The following is a 24646-nucleotide window of genomic DNA, read 5'->3' as shown; positions in this document are numbered from 1 at the left end:
AAAGTCAAAATCTTGAGCCTAAGCTCTATTTAGACTTAGGGGGATTACAGCGAAGAACAAAATTGCACCCCAAATGGGGATTACCTGCATGACCTCGGGATAGGCTGTTTTGCCACTTGGCAGACTTCCACGCGTGTGTTCTCGCAACCAATGCGCTGACCACCGCACCACTGGCATTCAGCCATTCACGAAGAAGAGGATTATGTAAAGGTAGGGTTAAGATTCAGCCAATCAGGGAACGGATCACACGGGATTTCGCATGGTTCCAAGGACGCTGCGACATTTACTAATCACCTATAAACCACAGCGTCATCATCATTATCATGTATTTTATTAGTCTCATTAATAAACTACTAACTCTCATTAGTGACCATAATTAAGTCAAAGTCAATTGAGTCCTCAAACAAATCCGAGGAGAGGAGTTAGGTGCTCTAGACAGATTCCTGTAATTAGAACAATGCTAATTGCTAATACATGAACGTGATTAATTAAGAACAACCTCCAAATCGTATAACATGAAAAAGAACAAAAACAAAAGAATGAATTCTTGCGAATTCACACGAGTTGTGTTTGGCGCAACACTGAGGTCCAGATGTAAAGTGGTGGTCGAAATTGTCTGTTTTGATTTGGTTTTTTTTCTTTTTTCCTTTCAATGGTTTAGTTAACATGTACTATAGATAGCTTAGTAGTGCACATTAATTGCACAGCACTGAAGCTCAATCCATGAGAGTTACTTGAAGCTCAATCCATGAGAGTTACTTGAAACTCATTTCCATTCCAATGATGATAGCATGTCACTCATTTTGGCAGTTTTCTATAGCGACGATCACAAATTCAACTGTGTCGGATGGTTAAGTTTTGTTTATTTTCATAAATGGATCTCTGAAATGCCCTAACTCGATGATTAATTGAGTTTTTCTTTGTCGCAACTCTGAACACATGTATATCTCGATTTGAAAAACGCCATGTGTCGTGGGATTCAAGTAACCTGTGAGAAATGTCCACGTGAAAATAAATTAACTCTTAATTTGAAGGTTAATTTCGAAGATGAATTGCACCAAAATTCTGAATTAACACGAAACACATAAGATCAACGATTTCTATGTATTCACTAGCTAGAATTGGTCATGTACATAATAAAAGTACTTCTGTATGTACACTATAACAGTAGTTAACTCTTTTCACAAAGAAGAAGGAAGAAACTGATCATCGATCGATAATCATCCTTGAATGTTATTGAGTGAGGACGTTAAGCAGAGAAACTCTGGTGTTCATTAAACTCCTAAACACTTTCTCACTCCCACTCTCAATCCTTCCGATGCAATCGTCCAACACTTGCAATCTGCCACACAAACTCATCCTCTCCTCTTCCTGGTCTACCTTTTTCGTCAGCCACCTTAAACTCTGCAATCTCGCTTCCTGGAACTCCAAAATTCCCTTCTCTTTCTTGGGTTTCTGTGTTCTCCATCCCATCATCATACATGACCCAGATGAAGAAGGAGAAGAAGAAGAAGAAGAAGATGACGACAACGACAACGACAACGACGAAGAAATCCCATGAAAGAGAGCTAGCGAAACCGAAACCGTGACCTGGGTCACGTCACTAAGAACAGATGCCAACTCAGCATCCGTAGAATTGACCAAATTCCTCAATGCCGGCCGGGACGAGCACTTGCCGATGCAACGGACGATCGACGCGAGCTTTCTCAACTCCTTGTCGTTCTTGCTGCATGCTTTAACGTATGAGGCTATGTTTGATTCGTTCCTCCTCCTCAGTGATACTTGAGCTGATGATTGTGCTTCTTTGAGAGAGAAGAGCGTAGTTCGGAAGATGTCGTAGACATCAACGAAGTGAAGGAAGTCGTCTAGAAGGTTCTCGATCCATTCGGATCGGCCGCGGAGAGATTCTTGCGTTTGGGGAAGATGTAAGAGATCGTCGAGGCAGTAATGGACATCCTTGAGGAGACTCAAGCCTTGGCATAGATGGGCTGAAGAGGAGGAAGCTTCGTTGCTGGCGAGCTCTAACTGTGATTCCCATTTCCTAAGGTCGTTGATCTTGTCCTTGAGCTGGGAGAGAATCGGGTGAGATTTGCATGGAAGACTTATCGATCTCACATGGTAGGATTTTTCCGGCGGTGGTGTCCGTTTTGGACTTGGGGTTGTGGAAAACGAGAGTGAACGACGGAATCCGGCAACCATCTTCGGCTTTGGTTTTCGCTGGATGAAATGCGTTTCGAATTTAGTGAGAAACTGAAGGTGGTGTGGAGGGGTTTATAAAGGAAGGCAGGCACATAAACATAAACACAAACAAAACAAAGGCAAGCTTCCGTGTTGATGATGTAATAATTAATGAGAAAAACCCAATATAACAATATAGATCATATACAAACGTAAACGCGTCCACGTCCCACACGAGGGGTCTGGGGACAAGGGAGGGGTAAAGCCGTAAAATCAAAATCAAACCAACCAAGGGCTGCCAAGGCGGCAATTGAATTACCTTATGAGCATGTGGGCGCATCTCTGAATGAATCAGAAGCTGTGTTTGGTTTTTCGATGCGCGGAGGAGACACAACGTGCATGTGACACCCTGGCATCTCTCTCTCTCTCTCTCTCTCTCACTCTCTAAGTAGTGTTTGAGAGAAAAGTGGAATCTTTATTTTCTCTTAAACCTTATAAGCTCTCTAAATTAAACACTGTCAAAGTCCCAAGTTCCAAGTCAAACCGGAGAGGAGCGATAAGGGAGAATAAATTGGATATAAAATTAATTTTGTTTATCAATTATCAAGTAGGACTGTAGGAGTGAAAATAATTAAAATAAGCAAGTAGATAACCAAGTGTTAATACATATATACATCGCTGGTTAACACCTGTCCTCACCTAACCATCATGAATTTACACGCTAAGCAGTTGCCAACTCGGAGCTCTCATTGGGTGAGAGTGAGGCTATGCCAACTTGGTTTCCGCGTGGAAAGAAACCGTTGGCGTTTTCGGACTCTCTTCAGTAACTCTACATGCATTCTGTTGGCACTTCTGACGTCCGGTTCCGTTACCGTTAACAGAACAGAGAAAAGTAATGCAATGCAATGCAATGCAATGCAAGGGGTCCATATAGGATATAGCAAGGCAAGTATCGGTATATCCGATGCATGGATCGGGGGTAAGAAAGTAAATTTTAAAAAAATTTGATTTTTTATTTCAAATTAGAGACAAGTCTTTCAGTTACATTCAGTGGGGACCACAATTGGTAGGGACGGAAACCGGAGTCCTAAAACTTGGCTTGCCGTAGTTTCAGGAAGTTCTTTGTTTTGTGAGTCGCGGGAAGTAATATGACGAAACGCTCCCTTAATAATATTTATCTATAATAACTGATATTACGAATTAATAGAATATTTTATTAAGTTAGATAGAGTCTAGTTGAGACTCAAATCATGGAAAAATTGAAACAACAATGAATAGAAAATTAGGCGGCGAAAGTGGTATTAAAGTAAGATAGAGCAGAGAGTAAATGACAAGCTCTAATCAACAAAATTAGTGAATTATTAATGGTGTGAAATTAATGCTGAGTTGAGTGAACATGGGAGACATGAAGATGCCACGTCACGCTTTTATGACATTTCTTTGATTCTTTCTGGCCAGCTAAGCTAAGGTTTCATAATTCATAGGGCTCGAAATGAAAAGAATCGAAAACCCTAGACGGCTAGGGCATGAGGAATCTCATGTGAGAAAGAGTCCGGATCGGTGTGCGGTTTTGGGGCACATGACAGCTGAGCTGAGCTAGCGTGTAAACAGAAAAAACCCTAACTCAGTCACACGTGTTTCTAACCATAGGTTTTGACTTTTAATTTCTTGACCACATATATTAACCATACTCTAGATTCCAGAGTAGCAGAGTGAATTAAAAAGAAAAAAGAAAAAAGAAAAAAGAAAAACACACACACACCTAAACGGTTTATGTAGTGCCAAGAAAGCTGATGTCAGCTACGCGCATGGGGTTAGCACTTAGAACTAATTGTTCAAAGGAAACAAAAAGTGAATAAACTAATAAATATCATTAAGCTAATCAATAGTGTTGATTCTCATAACCACTTTGTAAAGTTCATTTGTATTGAACCGGTTCAATCTCGGTCTGGTCCTGACGGTTGCATCCACTAGGTAGACCACCGGTTGACAATGTACATATAGTGTTGCACATGGTTTCACCTTACATGTACACATGCATGTCAAGGATTTCGATCTGTATTCAACACGTGTAAGTCTAAGCATGCACGTCAAACTTTTCCATAGCATCAAGCTTTATCCTACATGGACACAGACTTTAGAACTATCCCTTGCTGATTTGAACACGTACATGGAACTGCCCCTTGTATCGCAGCAAGCGTATAAATATCCCTTTCTATGCTAAACAAGGTTCTTTCTTCTCTAAGCTCAAAGTATTTTTCCTATTTCATTGAATTCTCTAAGCTGAAAATCTACAACAGGGACTTTAACCTTATTTATTTCATTACAGGGTCGACTCAAGCACAGATAATCTAATGGTCAGATTTAATAACAATTCATCTCATATTTAATGAATGTTGAATTAAATTATTTTAGTTAAGCTAAACATCCATAAATTTTTTTTTTAAGAAGTAAAGGGACGTCATCTTTCTGTCCCATCTATATAACTCTATTGTTGGTGATGTTAGATGTTTTAATCAAATTTTAAATACATAGTTTGTTGTATTCAAAAGTTATATGATAAATTTTTATCAACAAAGTTATGACCAATTTTTATCAACCACTAGAACCTAACAAATGTGATCATCCAGAGATTGATTTTGACAGTTATAAAATAAATATAGGTAATTCTTTTAAAAATAACTAATCAGTTGTGTAGTTAGGTTTGGAACTTACATCTTTTTCATGTTGGTGAAAATACATAATTAAAAATTTTTGTTGGTATCTAAGAATAATCACATCAACAAATGTGCACTGTTTGAAGATTGGCATTTTAGGTAATTATAAAGAAAAAATAATAAATTTAGTACAAATGAGCTTTTTATATACAAGAAAATTACAATATATGCCAGAGCAAGGGTTGAACTTACTTCTCAATGGGAGGAGGTCGTGGGTTCGGCCCTTGCAGACAACATTTATAGTATTAAAAAAAAAACACCTGTTTCAACGAAAAAAAATAAAATTTAATTGTAACTAAAATGATATGAACCATTCAAGAAATTTATAAATAAAGTCAGATAAATTATTTTGTATTATTATTGAAGTTTTCTTTTACTTTTACTAGCTGTGGGTCATTTTATGCTACACATATAGAATATGTAAGAAATTATTAGTGCAATTCTTTGATTTATCCCCTTCTATTAATATTGTCACAAGACAAACAAAGTATTAAGCAAACTTTCTATTAAGAAGTTATTTTTTTTTAAAAGATAAAAATACCCCTCCAATAATATTAAGTAAATATTAGATGCTTTTAATTTAAAGAAACAATTCCTTGAATTAATAAGAAAATGCAAAGATCGATAAATAGTATTAACCTTAAATTCTACTAACAATATTGAAATATTTCAAATTACACAATCCGTATTTTAATTTTTTATTTTTTTGGTTGCCAACCTCGGTTTCCAAGGCTTTGCCCTGACTAATCCGGTATTAGACCCGAGTCGCACACCTGGCTATGGTGGGTGAGTCTCCCAGCGGGGATTTTTTGCATCCATAAGGTTTCGATATCAGAACCTTGCTTAAGCGGACCAAACTGCTTACCACTTGGACCAACCCTCGTTAGTACAAGCCGTATTTTTATCTTTTCGTAAGAAATATCTAGTTGGTAGGGAGTTTACCTAATATTTTAAAATTGTTTTTAAGATAATGTTAAATATTTAAGTGTAATGTTGATAATTTCTCTTTGAAAAAACTTGATCGCTCAACACATCTGCTTTGGTAATTATAAAGCAAATATAAGACAACAAATATGCATGAGATTTAACACTTACTGCCAAGAAAAAAAAATATAGATATTGACATTTGATCTGGATACGTATGAAGCATATATAAGAAATTTATAAATAAAAAGGACATGGAATGTGCTTTTTTTTTTTTTACTGCTCTGGATTTTTTTCTTTAGCAATTATAAGAAGTTTTTTGCTTCATTAAATTATAAGAAGTTTTTTTTGGTAGTTAGGTCATCTTACACACACTTGGAATTAACCTCTTATCTATACCAATTAAGTTCGCATGTTAGAATTAAGTAATTAAGGTTAGTTATAAGTAACGACAAATCCCTACCAATAGATGTATTAGATATACATATATAGGTATATATACACGAGGTTAATCTAATTAATTAATCAAGTTGGTGAACACATTGTCACGTAAACTCCTTGTCATGCTTGAGTCCCTTGACCCAATTCGGAGTTTCTAAAAGTTTTTCACATGTCTAAGGTACTACTAATCCTTTTTTATTGTTCCTATCCAAAAATTAGGTCGAGAAAATGAAATGATTTGGCCTTTCCTTTCCTAAAATTATATATTTTTCGTACGAGTAGTTAATTAAGAACCTCTTAATGCAATGAATTGATGCTTTATCATGTTTAGAGATGATCCATAACTGGTCCATAATCTTCTTGGAGAAGAGAGTCATGAGTCATTGACGTGCTCCAATGGACAAATGACAACACTAATTAAGAGAGATTAATCTAACAAATGCAGCATCTCTTTGTCTATAATTAGGTGTTAAGTAGACTCTAATGTCACGTTTCATGAAGCATCTGTTTGTCTTACTAGCTACCTTTGTTTCTACTTCTACATCTCTATCTCTAGCTATCGTCACAGGGAGGGACCAGGGACATGGGAGCTGAGAAAAATTGATTTAAACTCCATAAACTTCATGAGAAAAGGGTCGTGTGTAGCTTTTTACAGAGACAAGACAGATGGGTTTGGCTTGACTTTTGATCCATAAATAAAACTTCAAAATATTGAATTGCTGTTTATGAAAGTCGTAGGTATTGACTTTTCATACTCTTCCAGTATTATGGGTATATCTCAACACCAGATTCCACAAGCTGCAAAAATGACAGAGAGAAAAAGAATAGCTTCATTCATTTGGGGTTTGCAAAAACGATGGCTGACTTTGATTATCTTCTTCTTCTGTGTCCATAGTGTTATATAATTTAGTATGCAAAGTATAACGAAGCAAATAAAAAAGGAAAAAACAAAAACCATATTGGTATGAACCACATATGTATTAGAATAATTCTTACAAACTAATGAGCTAGCCATCTTAACCAGAACTAAAGATTCCCAAGAGTCGTTTAATTTGTATACATTGAAATTGTGGAAAGAATGACAGAAAGAAAAACTACCATAAACAAATATAAATTAATCTAATCTAGTTAGTTAGTTAGTTAGTTAGTTAATGTATTTGGTGAACATGTGAGTCATGCAGACACACCATGTTCCAGACCCAATTCAAAGCTTCTCAACGTTTATAATTTGAATGATTCCTTCATGAGTTTAACACGTCTTGTAATACTTCATCATCGATCATCAATCCACATTTTTAAATTCCCCACATGGCTAAATAAATTGGTATCTTAAAAATGCGAGAACCGCAGCCCAACCAGATTTTTTTGGGTTCTAGAATATCCAAACTTCCGTTTAAAATGATGATTAGATGATCTGCACTGAATCAAGTTTCTAAGATTTATAGACACCAAGATCTTGTTCCCATCTTGAAATCAGGTTTGAAAAATATGAAAGAGTGTATCTGTGTATGTGTATTGCTGGATAATTGAACTATACAACTTAATTAGCAGACACTCTACCATTAGTGTAAGGAAATTAATTATGATTTTCAGTTTTGATTTTTTGAGACTCTAGATTAGACACCTGATGAGCCCGTCAGAAGCCCATGTTGTTTGGATTACCGGCCCGTGAGCCTCTAGTTGGGCCCAAATAGTATATACGTGACCAAGAGATTGTAATGGGCTGGGCTTCTAGCATGTTAGGCCTGGCCTACCTTGGCTTGCCCAAATTAAGATGGATCTAAGCTTGAGAGGTACATACGTATCACAAGAGCTGTTCTTCAACTCTGATTTGGTTAACTTAATTCGTGCAATAGACGAAAAAAAAAAAAAGTGTATCACTAAGGGGTGCTATGTCATGGATATACATACCTCTCTCCCTTTCTAGAATACTAAAACAGACTCTTTCGTTCACTTGAAACTGCACTTGGCCACTGTAAGGAACCCCAAGCTAATGAATCAATCCTTGATGAAGAAAATATTTTAAGATTTTAGGAGCAAATTCATTAATTTTTTCAAAGATAGGAATCAATTCACATGGATTTCTAGTTTCCATTATACCAGTTTTGGGTTGTGTTCTCGGTGTTAACGATTATGGTCAAAAGTGTTTTTGTGGACCTGTAGGAAATTTATGCACATACGTGTTTCTCATCACCAAAAATTCTATATTTAAGTGGGGAATTCTAGGTTTAAACTTCATATGTAATAACATACTTGTGCTTCTTAGTCGTCTTCTTCTTATTCTTCTTAATTCTTGTTTGCGGGGGTTGGGTTGGATTGATTCACAGTGTACAATGAAGACTAATGCTAAATTTAATAGTTACTTTTTTTTTTGTATTGACTTTTAGAAGGTCTTTGTTCATCTTGTACAGGTGACCTGTGTAGAAGCAACGCTGGGGACAACGAAGAAGAAAAAGACGATATCGATGAGACTTGAGAGAGTCGTCAGTCGTGGTTGAAGGTTGGTCCGATGAACCGGTTTATTCTTACGGTTCAAACTTGAAATTAGTATTAGAAAATCAATGGTAATTAGTATTAGAGAATCAATGGTTAATATTCATTTTTGTCCACGTGGCGTTCATCAATGGGCAGCAGCCGCTACCCTGACGCCGCAGACTATTTAAATCCCAGTTGGCACTACCTGCCACCCAATCCCAGCTTACAAATCTCAGCCGCCGGTGGGGCATCCCACTGAACAGTTCGTCTCTTCATCTCTTCTAAATCACTGAGGCATTCCTTCATCTTCAACGCCGAAACTCGCTTCCTAACCTTGGCAAGGTTCTTACCGGCGGCACGATCAAAGATTTTCTCCCAGCCTCTTTCCCAGTCGCCGTGAGCGTCGCAAAGCTCAAGTGATCCATTAGACCACTCTGTCCAGCTCCAACCCTTATACAGAGTCTCCATCACACTGCCCACACACGTTCCGGCACAAACCGGTGTGCACGGCCTGCACTTGGCTCCGCTGAGCGGACCTGGGCTCGACAGCGCAGCCACCGGAACGCCATACCGCATTGGTGGGTATTCGTATTTCCGGTCGCTGACAATGCAGAAGGGAAGGCGTCTTGTGAAGTAGCTGACACCTTGGGTGGTGAGTTGGGATTTGAAGGAGGTCTCCGAGTTGAGTTGCCGCAAACCGGCGGCATCGAGCTCGGGGATGAGAGAGAGACGAGAGAGAGCGACCGTGGAGGTGTTGAGATCACCAACGCCTAGCCGATCGTTGAGGCCGCCGTAGCTGGAGCCAGGAGGAACCAAGTAACTACCGGGTTCAAAGTTTTCTGAGTCAAGTGGCGCGGACCAGTAGCCATCGACTCGGGTACGAACGATCCAATCGTATGTGAAGTTGTTCTGAGCCTGATATTCCTTGATCATGGTTAGGCATCCTTCTACCAGGTTGAAATACTGTAGCAATCCCTGCATAAATCAAGCAACTACTCCATCATTTCAAGGATGAATGATCCATCTGCGGATTAAGTGGGATTATTGGTTTAGCTATTTTTATATCTAAGTGGTATACTATATATTTTTTTTATTTTTTAAATAAATGCGCGCCCTGGCCCCAGCCAATATTCATATTTACAAAAATTATGCAAGCATTAGTCATGTGAACTACCATTATAACCTATAGAAACCATTAGTGATCCCATACTCCAAAAACGCACCAAACTGCCCAATATGAGAAATAAAAGAATAGTTAAAACCTACAACATAAACACTATCAAACCAGTACTTGGAGGTGAGTTGGACCACTAGAGCACCATGTCCGATGGTTCAAATTGGTATGCTTCGTAGATGAGAAAATACGTATCAATTCTTCTTTTTCTAGGGTAGAAAAAAATTGGTATGAATTCTACCAAACTTCAACCAAAACTAGCTAAAAAATTGCACAATTCAGTTTCTTAATCCCCAAGCAATACTCGCCGAAAATAAGTAAATTATAACAAGAGGGGCATCTTGGGAGTTATCTAGTTTCCCATAGCAGTAGTCTTCTCCAACACTCTGCCCAACAAAAACAAAATAGCAGACGATGCAGAGAGAACTTTCTCTAACAAGTGGCGTGGGTGGCAACAGATTTCAAAATTCATAATTCTGGTCCTACGTTGATACCTTGGGGACCCACTCCCTAGAAAAAACTTTTGAGTGTGTAGGATCGGCCGGACTTCATTTAATTTATCACTATATCTTAGTTTCTTTCTAGAAACGATGAGGTCGTTACGATTCCCCCGTCATCGGTAAAACGTAAAACCGAGAGTACAAAGGCACCGGAAGCTGCCATCCCATGGAAGATGGAGGGAGAAGAAGGCCATTAACAGAGACATCCTACAAAAACTAAAATATCGACAAGATCGAGAACTGACAGGCGCATATAACTAATTACGGAGTGGTATTAAAAAATGGAATAAGCGTGCAATTCTTGTGTAAAATATAGGGAAAGATTTAACCAAGATATTTAAAATTTCCCAAAATTGAAATATAATGTTTTCTGTATGGACGGTAGAGACTGGAGAGCTACCTGAATTCCGTTGGGAGAGTTTTTGGAACTGAGGACTCTGAGTTGTGCTTCGTTCTCTGCCAAGGGTTTCGGTTTGAATATTCGGACGGAGGCAAGTCTTGGAGCCACCTTCAGTAGCGAGAACTTGAAGGCGTCTTTGTCCAAGGGACTGTGCAAGAAAAGATCTGAATTCTTGTACACCTTGAGAACTTTATCTATGATCGACGGCCCCGTGAGTTCGAACCTCCTAGCTCCACCTACCAGACAGATCGCGATTCTCGATCGGTCCAACTCCTCTTTCCTCCTCTTCTTCCTCTGCTCCGCAGATTCTCTGGGTTGAATCGGAGACGGAACTCCCGGACCAGGGGATAAAATTGGAGACGATTCTCTCAGACTGGGAGATGTAGTCGGAGACGACTGTGGAGGATTGACGGAAGAGAAGAGACTGAAGGGATCGGTAACAGAGGAAGAAAGAGAAATCAATATAAGGAGAGAAAGAGGGGTGAGGATCAAGCAAAGGAGACGTAGGTCCAGATCGGAAGCCCATCTATTCAGAAAAAACATGATTTTCTTGAGGATCTTCAGCATCTTTTTCTCCACTTAGTCTTGTAGGTCGCGAAGAACCCTTCAACTTCTGTTTCGCCTTCTCCCATTAAAAACCTAGCAGACCAAAACTTGAACAAGCAAGAAAGGGGTAGGTGTTTCTGTTACTGCCTTTCTTTTTTTTTTTTTTTTCTGTTTCAACCAAGTAAGAAAGGGTAGGTGTTTCTGTTACTGCCTTTCTTTCGTTTTTTTTTTCTGTTTCAAGTTTCAACCAAGAAGAAAAAGAGTGACAGAGCATATCTTCGAGTAGCGTGAAAACTGAAAAGTACTCAAGCACCACCATTTCCATGCATCGCAGCTCACGGCTTTATGATGCATGATTTAAACGTAACCATTTATATAAGATCAACCAGAGAAATACTTTGTGATAATGGTGACGGTTACTCTTACGTCGCAGCCTCATGGTCCACCTTTATAGGCTCTGCAGTTTGATTCTGAACCAGCTTCAACAACCGCCACCTGTTATTAACTTATTATTCCGTAATTCTTGTTTTTAACTTAAACAAGATGGATTAGAGACTCAATAATTTCCCCACGTGGCATGGGATGGCAAATCCTTGTCGTTCTCTTTTCTTTTTTCAAATTTAGCTTCTGGTATAGCAACTCCATTGCATTGCATGCCATCTTCTGAATTGTTCCACAAAATGTTGACTAGTCAAATCTTAAGTCATCCGTTTTAATTTAAAAATGTTGTGATCACATTTATTTTGTATTAGACAGTAGTTTTAAAATTACATGAAATAAATAAATTATCCATCCATGTGAATTCTCTACACAAGATTCCAATGGTCCTCATGCTCAGAAGAAAAAAAAAATTTCTTTATTTTATTTTATTTTATTTTATTTTCATATATTATAAAAATGAAAACTGTGGCTTTGCTAATCAATTAAATTACAATGTTAATTAGGAATGTAAGTATTAAAATCCGAAAATAGTAATAGTTTTTAGACTTTGGTTGGATTTCCCACCTTCTATGTCAGGTATTAGTATTACAATGTATATTTGTTTAGTTTACTTAAATATATTATTGATTAAAAGTAGTTGTAAAATAGCTAACCAAAATTTCAATTAGGTGGCTGACAGTGATGCTAAGCTAGTCCTACAACAATTGCGCACTGTTCATTAATTATTTTCACTGAATAATCAGCTGGCGCAATGATTTCTAAACATGAATCTAAATCTGGATTAGTCTTAAATCAGCCCAAAATGGATGTTTTCATGCCTAAACCTCAGTTTCCATATGAGAATTAGACAAGATAGATCTATCAGTCCAATAGTTCCAGTAGAGAATTTGGTTGGCTACACAACCTCTCAAGACCATTGAGCTTAACAGAGTTAGCTCTATAACCATATATCCTGGTTCAGTGGTAAAACCGAAGACCAGTTCGACCGTGGTTCATTGGTCCAACAAAAGACCAGCTCAGCCTTCTTCTAATTATTAGAGTTGGATTAAGAGTCAAGGAGTTGGTGGAGTCAAACAGATACAACTCTGACCAAGTAGAACGAGATTGATGATATATTTACACATCAATCAGAAACGTAGCCTGACCGTTTTCATTGTGAAATTGTTAAGTGTAACATTCTTCTTAACATGAATGCTTTTGCTTTTGCTTCACAACACCTGCTATTGTCCTTCTAAATTACTCCAGTAACATTGAGTTTGAATGTTGTGAATCATCATACCTGTACCTGCCTAGAAACACAGAAGTGTGTTTTACCAGATACAAGAAATTTCCTGGAAAAGAAGAAACTTAAAACGGTAAATTATAGTCTGAAACCAGGCAGTGAAATATTCTACATTTCAAGGATGGCTTGAATCCTGCATAATAGCACCTATTCAATAGTACATTTCTTCAAGGACAATAATAACATGCCACATGTAGAAGTGTATCATACAAAAGCGGTTTCCAAGCATCAGATGAACATGGTAAGAATATATGGTTCTCATAGTCCAATACAATGACAGACTTTAACCAAGCAGTCCACTGTGTAGGCTTGAGACTGAGGTTGCATCCATCCATCCATTGAGGTTAACATGGGAATTTCTCAAGTCAATCACGGAAAGATATTAGTCAGCTTAAAAAATGTCAACATCTCATATTGCTTGCTCTCAGATCTCTATTTATAGATTCTCTTTTATTCTTTATTTCTGGTTTGGGGTGGGGGGTGGTCAATGTGCTTTCCAATTATCCATAACCATAAAAGGAGGATCTCATGGATACCCCGGTTTTTGTTGGTTTGTTCTCCACACAACACCCCCCCCCCCCTCTCTTGCTCTTGTTCTTTGGTAGAAACCGCTAGTTCAGTTGTTAAAGAAAGGGAAGAGGATTGCACATGCCACCAGCTTCCCTTGAGCTTCGATTGGTGTTGGAGAAGTCAAGGTGTTCTTCTTCAAAAGAGAAGGCAAGAGGTTGACAACTGCTGGACACTCTGGCAGTGTGTCAAGTCTTTCTCTAATAGATATAAAGAAAAATCAGAAAAAATCCACTTGAGAAATTTAAAATGCATCTTGTTGTAAGGCAAAATTGTGATCTGGAAAAATTGTAACCACCTACCCTTTTCCCTTTGGCTAATTCTGAAAACTTCTTTAAGTTATGGGTAGAAAAGGTAACTTGAAGGCAACTTGTCATTATGACTTTTCACAGTTGAGTTGCCTAGCATGCTTTTCAAGCATACATGTGGAGTGACAGGACTTACCCTCCAGTGTGTCCCAATAGAGCAGCAGGAAAACAAAATTGAGGGGGGGGAAGCAAGGTTACAACATTAACATTTTCAGATTATCATTAGAAAGGTTAGTCCAAGCATTACATACCTCTATAATCTCTCTTGCATCAGGATTACATAGCTTTCGAATTGTCCATATGAACACCTTCAATACAGGGCTTACAAAAGGTTCTTTTCAAATGTAGAAGTCACTTTGCTTTGATTGTGCCTTCAGATCTTTCAATTTCTTCAAGATGTTTGTAAAATAATCCTGCAAATATTTCTCCAAAGTAACAATTTTTTTTGGATCCACCCCAAGAAGATCATACGTCTCAGTCATGGGAGCTGAGAAAACAGTATCACTTGAGAGAACCTAGGAAACCACCAGGAACTCGTTAGACAGGTTTCTTCCCATAAACCTCCAACAAACATAATTTGACAAGAAAAAGCAAGGGTTTGGGGGGGGGGGGGGGGTTGTTGCCTATGTTACAGATATGGCTGTCCTATAGTTGTACGAGATCTGTAGGTCCAACAAACAGGAAAGTGTAATTACAGAAACAATGACATATAATATCTTCTACCAGAACTCTATGATGTTTGTTAAAATACATTTTTTTTTCTCTATTCTTTTCTTTCTTTATTTTTTCCTCTCTAATTCCCTTTATTTGTTGGAGGGTAAATCTCTATGTTGTTCATTCAATTCTCTATGTGTGCTTTGTGCACAATGAGAACAAAAGAATTTCCACCACCACAATTTTTTTCAGAAAAATAGTAGTGTTCCCTGTACAGGAGTGTGGCTCCTGCACACGTGGGAGCCAATAGAAGACCACACAGGAGCATCAAGTCATGGGGTAGCCGCACACTTCCAGACAATGTTATTGCCATTGATAAATAAAAAAACAGTAAGAAAAGAAGGGGCAATAGAATTCTATAGAGAAGATGATTCTCAATGTTCCAGCAAATTATTTCAAATGGGAATAACGAATGAATAATCCAGTAGTTCATGACTTCATGTTATAATCAGTTCTGCACCATCCACAACTCATATAGTTGGCAAGGCTTGGCTTGGTTACAACTGGTGCCTATCGGCGAGAACTAGGCCCGTTCTATCCACTAACCATGTAAAAAAATGATGGGAAAATTACGTGATTAGCTGCTTTTAGGTTTCCCTATACAAAAATAGCCACTCAATGTTTCACTTTACAAAATTAGCCAAAATTGAGTTTGCATTTACAAAACTAGCCAAAATATTGATTTTTCACCTTTTTGGACATTTTTACCCCTAAAACTGATCACATCGAGTGGAAAAATCACTATTTTGTCCAAAAGGGAAAAGTCATTATTTTTTCATACCCTTTGGACATTTTCACCCCTATGCCGGTATGGTCAATTTTAGGGGAAAAATGTCCAAAGAGGGAAAAAACACTATTTTGGCTAGTTTTGTAAATGCAAACTCAATTTTAGCTACTTTTGTAAAGTGAAACATTGAGTGGCTATTTTTGTAAGGGAAAACGTAAAAGCAACTAATCACGTTATTTTCCCAAAAATGATGGATGTGAAGTTACTATTCTAGCTCCGTCAATATGCAGAGAGATTCAAAAACTTGTGCAGACACCAAAACTTGATACTAAAATTATCACCTTCAAAATATTTCTCATTGGGGCCACTGAAAATAAAAATGCAAGCATGGCTGTGACTTCCTTGGATTCCACACATAGACAAAATACATGTTATGGCTGTCCTTTGTCTATCATCACTGACTTCAAAGTTGTGGGCCCAGTACATTTGACATGGCTATTTCTTTCCACTACGAAAGAGAACCCAATAGCCCACCCCAGCATATTTTATGTTTGGAAGCAGCTACATGACTTGTATATTCAATGTGACTCTAAACAGTTTCATATGACAAAACAGGATTCATGGCTCAGTCATCTTACATTCCAACAACTAAACATCTAAATTGCACTATCCAGTTGAAGGAACAAAGAGGAAAAGGGGGAAAATGCATGTTCAAATTACAGTTATCACTAACTACCACAAATTGGAAAGACAGGTTACCAAAAAAAATCATTACCTCTGAGAATGCCAAACGGTCAGTGACGTCATTTGTCCACTCAAAAAAACGAGTCAGCTGGCGAGTGAATCTCAACACAGACACTGGGACAGTAGTTACATTTGCATCTTGCCCTGCAAGCCTCTCGCATAGTGTTATCACCTACCAACCCCCCCCAAAAAAAAAAAAAAAAAAAAAAAAAGAAAAAGGAAACACAAATCAGGAATAATCTGAGTCTGATTTTGCATGTAAGCAGTCGTTAATTTGCAACTAATGTCCACAAAGAAAGAAAATAAATGCCATAAATAAATACTGAAATCAAATGAAGTTATGATCAGAATTATCATAGGCTAGAAGATACAACAACTAAATTTTGACTTTGTTTAAGCGCATGTTAGTTGCCCTTCAAATACCTCCTGGGTTGTCCATGCACGAGGCCCGGCAAACGTGAACAGTTTCCGGTTAGTTTTTTCATTTCGTAAAGCCATAAATGTCAAGCGAGCTATATCCTGTGGAAAAGAACACTTATTTAGATACATACGGATAATTTCACACAACAAGAAGATGCAGCTTTGTCCCGACTAAATGGGGTCGCTACATGGATTCTTGCCTTCCAATCAGCTCTGTTTAAAGGTCATACTAGATATAAGGCCTAAGCTATGCATATCCTTTCTCACTACTACTCATAAGGTCATCTTAGGTCTGCCCCTAGCTTTTCTAATTTCTTCAATTTGGATAATTTCACACAATAAAACTATAATTTGGTATCCTAAGGAATTAAAAGAGAACTGATTAATTATGACCCAGAATCTTAAGAAACTTATGGAGGACCTATACAGAATGGAACTTTAACCTGAGTGTCCATGTAAGCAATTCTTGTTGGGGCATCAGTTCCCCAGACAGACTTATCTTCTAGAATAGGCACTGCATATTGCCCAATCAGACCCTGCACAAGAAGATTAGTTAGTGCTTCCAACCCAAGAGAAGTGCCTCAAAGAAACAAGCAATGGGAACTAGAAGGTGAGGTATATCATCCAAGCACATGCTTTCCTTTTTTCAAATCAGCAACAATTAACTGTTAAAAAGCATATAATATTATGTGGGATTTGTTAAAATCGATACAGAATTGTGCTAGGATTACTTAAGGGAAAATATCATGCTGGAATGTCATACACAATATTAGGGGAAGTTTTTTCATTTTGCAAATTTCAGGATGTTGTTTTCCTGATAGGGTGATTGCTCTGTCATTGATACACTTGGGACCAGTGGAGGACTCTACCCCTATCATATGGCTGCATACTTTCTCTCCTTAACTCATGCCCAGATGTGTTTCCTTGCCATGACAAACCAATAAAATTACAAACATCAAAAAATATAAAAGATCGTCTTTAGATAATGCTTGGCTCTCTAGAATGATATTATATGTAGAAACAAATCGAGCCATAGAGTTTATTGGCGGTAATTATATTTGTTCACCCCCTCCCCCAACCCAACTGAACCCAAAGTTAAGTTAAAATTTTAGGTTTACTGACTACAATTTAATCCCAGCTAATTAGGCTTTTGCCCCCCCCCAAAAAAAAAAAAAAAAGAAAAGAAAGAAAGGGAATTCAGGTATTCATACAAACAGCTTTTTTTTTCATACTAGAAGAGTGCAGAAGTTCACAGCAGAGAGAGAGAGAATGACAACGTAAGGAGAGACAGAGTGTTGTTTGGAAGGAGGTGTCTATTTTTGTTACCAACTAATTTTGTTTTAAGGTGGGAGATCAAATTACTTCACTGTCCCCAAATTTTTTTATAAAAATTCATTATCAAAGGCAATATGGGAAAAGAAAAAGGGTTGGTTTTACAAGGCAACCTTATTTATGTTTTCCCTAAAAACGTTGCATTTTGACACAAACCACCTTTTCTCAGAAAGCCAGAATCATCCAGGAATACTTTACTTTCATACTAGTCAGTTCTCCATGAATACATAAACAGACAGAAAATAACTGACCAAAAACTCACTGGATGGATTACCTGCATAAAACCACATAATCGGATGATAATGTAAGTTAGGCCAGAGTCCTGAAGAAACTTCTCAGTGCAGTACTTGATTTCCATCAAAGGAACTTCAGGGTGCTTGTCACAGTTATGAATGGAAAAGAATACATACTTTTGAATCCCCATCGCTTTTGCACATTGTATCAAGGCAACTTTACCTTCCCAATCTACCTAAACAGAAATAGTGGATTAGAACAGGCCACTGCCATAAAAAGAAACATGTGAGGAAAGGTAATATTATGACACGCTACAATAGAAAATTAACAGTGGGCAATGGACCCATAGAAACAAACCAATTCCCAACAAAATAATATCCACTTGTTGTCAATAGACCAAAGAGACCAATAATAACTCAATGCACCTCAATTGTAGGAACTGTATCTAACGTTAAAGCAACAGCCAATTGAGTGGTCCAGATATTCTCCAGAGAATTGGGTATTTACATCACTTTCCACAGGGATGTTTTTGGAAGATAAAAACTTTTTGAATGATATTGGTGTCGTTTGAAAGGTGAGACCAGCTTGCTAAACAGATGTTGTTCTGTTTTATGGAGTGAAAATTTAAATCTATTGCTCTAATGGGTAGTTTTGTATTTTTCAAGGAATAAAATAGTCACTACATTGTAATCAGATTCACGTTAAAAGCCTTTATCATTAAATAAAATCTTCCTCGTTGTTTTAGGAATTTCTTATAGAGCAAGGTCAAAATTCATACTTCCTGGGTATTCTATATAGGGCTAAGGCAGTAGACAACATTTGCTGATTACTTGACAGGTATAGTCGGTTAATAAAGCAGGCCTTAGATAATGCTTTGCCTATGGAAATAGAATCATGGTCAACTTTGTTTTACTGCTGCATTCCCAGTACTGCACCGTGGTGACATGGTGTTCTCATTGCCAGCTTTGTATTCTACTCGCTGTTTTTATTTTAGATATTTTATTTTACAAGTTTCTCTTCCTTGCCCAACAGTTGGTGTATTTGTTTGTTCTCCAATAAATTTGCAGTAGAAAGTAGAAACACAACAGATGCGTAATGTAACACTCAAGTTTCATTCAACTCCAATCACAAGACTGGGTTGGTTGAAGCAATGGCAACCCACCTCAGTTCTATTGTTTATAATTAGAAAAAACAAATTTGTTGTTCAAAGGTTTTTAACACTTGATCAAAGATTATTGTTAAAGATACATAACCACCATGGGAATGCATTAGTCATGCAATTGGCTCTTCTCATTATATACCTTAATAATTAATTCTTTGTTGCTTTACAAACAAACCCACTTGACCTGATAATTAACCCATAGATCCACTTGGAGATCCGTCAGCTGGTGCCAAAAGTGGTGGACAATCCAGGTTTTGCAATATTGATATCAAATCTTATTCTTGTTTTCTTCTTGTGAGCAAACACACAACTCGGACTGGCAATTCATTGCCTGGTATCCATAGTTGTCATTGTGTTTAAGTGACCCAAGGTGTTACAAGAGTGCTTGAACACAAGGCAACCAAGGTGCCCACATAGGCTACAGGGTGATTAGATGTCTTGACAGCCATGCTAGCACCCAATCAAGGGTGGATGATCAAGTTTTTGCAACATTGACATCAATTCCTTCATTAAATCATCCTAATCAATTTCCTGTTTTAAGAAAACATATAGACCCCAGAATCAAGTTAGCAAATGCTCTGGATTCAATCTCAACTACTCACACTAGGACTCAAACACTCAAGTTGGAGAAGACATTTGCATGACCCAGAAACCACATTTGAATACATCCTGACAGAGAGGGAATTCGACCATAATAAGGCTGACACTGACATTTGTTTGTATGGAATAAGTTCAGTCACATAGATTTTCATTGTATCTGCCTGAGCATGGGGGAGGCATAGTTTCCTATGGTACCAATGATAGTGCTCACTGTACATGACAAATGGATGAGCCAGACTAGCAAAACTAGGATGGTCAAAAGCAGATATTTATAGAGACAGCATATCCACTTATTCAAGTTAAGCTTCATGAATAGTTGTTAAAAGAGAGTACTAAATGTGCTAAAACTTACCTATTGCAGTTATTCAATACTGAGAATTTCATATGGAAAACAAACAAAAAGGCTTTCACATAGAATTTACCGTTTTTATAGGCTCTTCTGGGCGTCCTGTGGCACAATCAATAACTGTATGAATGCCAACCAGGGTAGCAGGTATTGTCTCTGGTTTGCTTAAATCAGCCTGCTCAAGCATAACTAGAATCAGTAGACATTTCAGCAAACCTCCTACACATGGTTAAACTAGAAAAGACACAGGCATGCTGATGTCCAAGCTAACCCAAGATGCTGATAAAAAGTCATTGAAATATGCCCAGACTATTTTGCACTCTCTATAAGACTTCTGTAATGAAAATGTGACATACAGAAAGAAAAGAAAACTGCTATTAGTTCACCATATGAAACAGTTCAATCAGACCAAGTATCAGCACCAATTAGTTCTTCAGTTGTAATGATTTATTCCACAATCACAATTGAAGTTTAAAAGAACATAATTCTTTAGCCAGTAACATCATCACATGCTGAATGGGAGCTGTATCATTTGATCCCCTATCTCTGTGGAATGCAAATTCCATCGGTTGGCAGGAATCTTCAATCCACCTGTTGCACCCAAGAAGCGATCAAGTTTTGAAATATTCAAATCTGCATTTATTGTATAGTGCAATTTTTAAGAATACATTACGAGTAAAAGGGTTCTCCTCAATGTCTGTCCTTCACAAAAATTTAGGAACCAAGGGACCTCAATCTATACTCAACAAGAGCAGCCAACTTCACTTAATACAAACCTGCAAACTATTTGCTAGAAACTTCAAAACATAATGTTTCCATTTTAGTTGTCCAATTTTTGCAACATACCATAATGACAGATTTAAGGATAGAAAAGACCAAAAAGAAAAGAACCACACCTCAAGAAAACAAACATCCTGAGAGCTTTGTTGCTCTAGATACTTATCTAGATATTAAGAAAAGCACCTTATTCTTTCTCCGCGAAAAACAAAAATACTAGGAGGTGTGAAACTTGAAACCTACATTGACAACTGTCGCACCCCAATCACGAAGGAAGTCAGCAGGAGCTGGTCGAGGCCTTACAAGACATCTTACATCGTAACCTTCATCCAGAGCCCACCTCACCACCTGCCTCCCTAGAGTTCCAGTAGCCCCAACAACTAGTATACTTGTAGACCTAACAGGGGTCCCCGGAGCCAGATTGGTAGGCATAGCTGTTTGAGCAGTACATGTTACCACTGTGGGTGTGTAAGATCTTCCTGAGGAGAAAGAATGGACTGCAAAATTTTAGATTACCTTAAAGGGACAACACGTCAAACAACAAATGGGAAGTCTACTAGGAAGAGAAAACTATAGAGGAAGACTGAGCTGAATTAAACTCTGTTTTCTTAAACATCTCATTCCAACATTGAAGAGAGGAGAGCAGTGAAACAATAGCATTTGCAAGTTAAAGTATCCCTTTTCTTTACGTGGTAATGTCTATGAAGCAAATGCCTGAATAGCCTTCAGTCTGTCTTTTCTGCATCTCAAATGGTATCTTCAATAGTTTCAACTATAATATATCTGTATGACAGACAAAAATTCAGCATGTATTTTTCATGCCAACCCTAATATTTTACTTTACAATATTAATCTTCACATTTAAAACTTCCAATGAAAGAGAAGTAGGCTTGGCCTTAGGAAAAGATGTCCCATCATCCCATGTCTCTAATATCTTCACCCTCATGTAAGTCATGACTACGAGTCCACAATACAAGATGGAAAAAAGCTGTACTTCAAATGGATGAGAAAATCAAGTACTTTCTTCTGAAAGCAATGTTAGGTACCTTAAAACACCTATGCTGCTATGTCGGGGTTCCAAATTTCCTGGAAAAAGTCCTTACTGTTCTGGCAGGTACTTCAGAGGATGCTAAGAAAAGGCTCCAATCCAAGGGATCTCAGCTTGACTATTTTTAGTTAAGCTTTTTGGACTCCCTTTGTTTTGTTAAAGTTGAAAGCTCACCATTCTTCTCCTATAATCTTTGAAAGAGGCACTAGTTGTTTGAGGCAATGCTCCTACTGCGGGTCTTTTGAAGATGGTCCTGATCAGTTATGATTGGACCAATGTCTTTGGCCTGCCTCAATCATCATGCAAGAGGTGAAATCCTTGATAGGAATTTTTAATGGAAAATGGGAAGGATCCAACAACAATAAATCCCTTGAGACTATCAGTTGGGCCTCAATTCACCTCCCCCTAGATGAAAGCCTTAGACTAAGGAGGATCAAAGAGTTTCATATGATTACATCAAGTGGGTAGCTCAGTTGGCAATTTCTGACACCATACAATTCAGAGCTCAAGAGAGTTCAAGTCTCTTTGGTGTTTACTTATCCACATCAAAAGAGAGACAGAAGTTAATATGGTAGGGATTATCAAACTACTTGAAAGCTGGCAGAAAAGAAAAGCAGCATTTGGGTTGATTGGATACTCTCTTGCTTCCTCAAAAAGGGCTCCATATGGATATAATGTCATTCCAACTCTTTTTTATCTGAAATATAGAAATCAGGTGGCAGACGTGATAAAGACCAGGATAGATTATGTGTCCTCTATTTTTCTTTCACTGGACAACTGGCACCCATATAAAGTGTTGACCGACACACAGAAATGGCATCATAGATGACCCCAATCTTTACAAAATGGCAATGGTCTCTTCAATCATTCATGAAGGTGCTTGGTTGCCAGGATATGCAACCTCCCCTAGCTTGACAGGGGCCTGGCAAGTGTCATCAATTATAGTTATTAGACCAGGAGGGAGTGAGACTCAGTTATTTGGATAAAGAAAAGGTTCAAGCATGTTCCCACTTCCTCGGCTTCCTACCTGGTAAGATCTTAGGTGCCCAAGATCCCCTGGGATGGTATTTCCAACTCAAAGGTTATATCCCATTCCACAGCATCATACTATAGAGAGCTTTATCCTAATCTCTCCCAAGGATATAAGTAGCGGTATCAAAAGTAGCATCAACGGGGTGATTCTAAGAGATGTACCATATTGTATTGCATTGAGACACTTGACACACTAAGGATACACATGGAAATGGTTAAGAAATGCATGGAGGTACTTATTATGCATACAAAATACAGTTTTGAATCACTAGAAAAAAACTTGTCATGCACCATTAGCATCTCAATGCAACAATTTTACTCAGTTTTAGTTAAAGCTAGTAAAACAGGTCTACTCCATCTTCCCACCATACTACTGATTATGTTTAATGCCTCTAAGGACATTTATCACTTTTTTTTTTCCCTCGCGCCTTCTCCTTGCTGATTTGAGAAGGATTGCTCTGTAGTTGCTTCAAGCTAGGAGAAATGTTCTTGATTATGAAAGAGAATGGAGATGGGGTAGGAAGAGCTTCAATGAGAAATTATGCCTACACACGATGGGAAACTAGTATTTTGTGAGCTATCTACCACATCACGACACAGAGGAATTGAGAAGACGGAGCAGGAAATTCGGAGCAGCTCGATAAGTCTGAGACTCTTGTCTCCTTTGAAATTCAGGGCTTGATCTCGGTACTGGGGCTAGCATCGATTCCGCTATGAATAGGCATATGGTTCTATCCAAGGACATCCATTTGCTTTTTGTGGACTAGAAAACCACTGGAGTGCGGTGGTTACTGGTTGTATTTTTCTTTCCCTTTTATTTCGGTTCCCCTCTAAAATGGGAAGTCCACCAGCTCATTGAATGCAACATGTTATCCAGCCAACTACTAAAAAACCAACTAATTTTCGAAAAGAAAAAGGAAGCCATTCATGAAATTACATAATTGTAGATGGCTGATAATATCTGTTATGTACCAGATAATCCCATTCTTCAGACTACACCTTCCTTACATTCGCGTTAAAGTTGTAAATAAATATACATCCATTCTTCCAAGGAGAGACGGCGATTTAGAGGAGAAGCTTTTACAACCCCAAGGATCCAGACCATCTAACCATAGGAGGTTCAAGACAAACGCAAAGTTAAGAGGGCAAAGTTAAGAGAGAAAGAGAGAGCTACTCACTTAAAGAAGACGAAGAAGTAAGCGTGAGTGATGGAAGTGGAGAAGCAAGATGATCGTATCGTGCTAACGAGCGCCTCCAGCACAGTGACTCATGTCGGCCGGAAGACGACTTCAGCTGACACAGTTGATGACGTTGAGGGGTTGCCGTCGCGACAATGGAAAAGGGAGCAGTACTACTACACCTTGACGCCATCGGCCCCAACTCTTGCGATCTGCGGTTGCGTTGCTGCTGCCAAACCACCAACTACCAGAAAGGCGCCTTTTTTCAGTTTCAAGGGGAATATCTCTCACTAGAACTTAACGACTGTGAGGCTAAGGAGCAGTCGAACTCAATCTTGCCACGTCATACTTGAAAATGGATCACGCATTTGTCCGACGC

At 38.1% G+C, this 24646-nt stretch overlaps 3 protein-coding genes across 5 annotated transcripts; all 3 read right to left on the bottom strand.

The window, feature by feature from the left end:
* Nucleotides 1-793: 793 nt before the first annotated feature.
* LOC149017397 (uncharacterized) lies at nt 794-2228 on the bottom strand. The gene has a single exon (XM_089154328.1). It carries the CDS (start codon nt 2197-2199, stop codon nt 1234-1236), a length of 966 nt encoding a protein of 321 aa, XP_089010454.1. The 5' UTR covers nt 2200-2228; the 3' UTR covers nt 794-1233.
* Nucleotides 2229-8759: 6531 nt separating this feature from the next.
* On the bottom strand, nt 8760-12177 carry LOC149017396 (uncharacterized). The gene is made up of 2 exons (XM_089151752.1): nt 10810-12177; nt 8760-9710 (listed from the first exon to the last, which is right to left on the bottom strand). The coding sequence occupies exons 1-2, from the start codon at nt 11374-11376 to the stop codon at nt 8937-8939; spliced, it is 1341 nt and encodes a 446-aa protein (XP_089007878.1). The 5' UTR covers nt 11377-12177; the 3' UTR covers nt 8760-8936.
* A 187-nt stretch (nt 12178-12364) lies between these two features.
* Nucleotides 12365-24545, bottom strand: HCF244 (NAD(P)-binding Rossmann-fold superfamily protein). Of its 3 annotated transcripts, none has more exons than XM_089151749.1 (9): nt 24268-24545; nt 21253-21506; nt 20309-20407; nt 18165-18359; nt 17002-17094; nt 16562-16657; nt 16170-16310; nt 14205-14468; nt 12365-13127 (listed from the first exon to the last, which is right to left on the bottom strand). In XM_089151749.1, exons 1-8 carry the CDS (start codon nt 24458-24460, stop codon nt 14292-14294), a joined length of 1248 nt encoding a protein of 415 aa, XP_089007875.1. In that variant the 5' UTR covers nt 24461-24545; the 3' UTR covers nt 12365-13127; nt 14205-14291. The 3 variants fall into 3 exon arrangements, with proteins under 3 accessions (XP_089007875.1, XP_089007876.1, XP_089007877.1); XM_089151750.1 differs by having other exon boundaries at nt 12366-13085; XM_089151751.1 differs by having other exon boundaries at nt 12369-13127; nt 21253-21488; nt 24268-24544.
* Nucleotides 24546-24646: the final 101 nt, after the last annotated feature.

The sequence above is a fragment of the Hakea prostrata genome, chromosome 4 (assembly GCF_041222555.1).
Source record: "Hakea prostrata isolate BN-2017 chromosome 4, UWA_Hpros_2, whole genome shotgun sequence".
Lineage (NCBI taxonomy): Eukaryota > Viridiplantae > Streptophyta > Magnoliopsida > Proteales > Proteaceae > Hakea > Hakea prostrata.
Note: the sequence above shows the minus strand (reverse complement) of the source record. Positions and strands in the feature narration are given on the sequence as shown.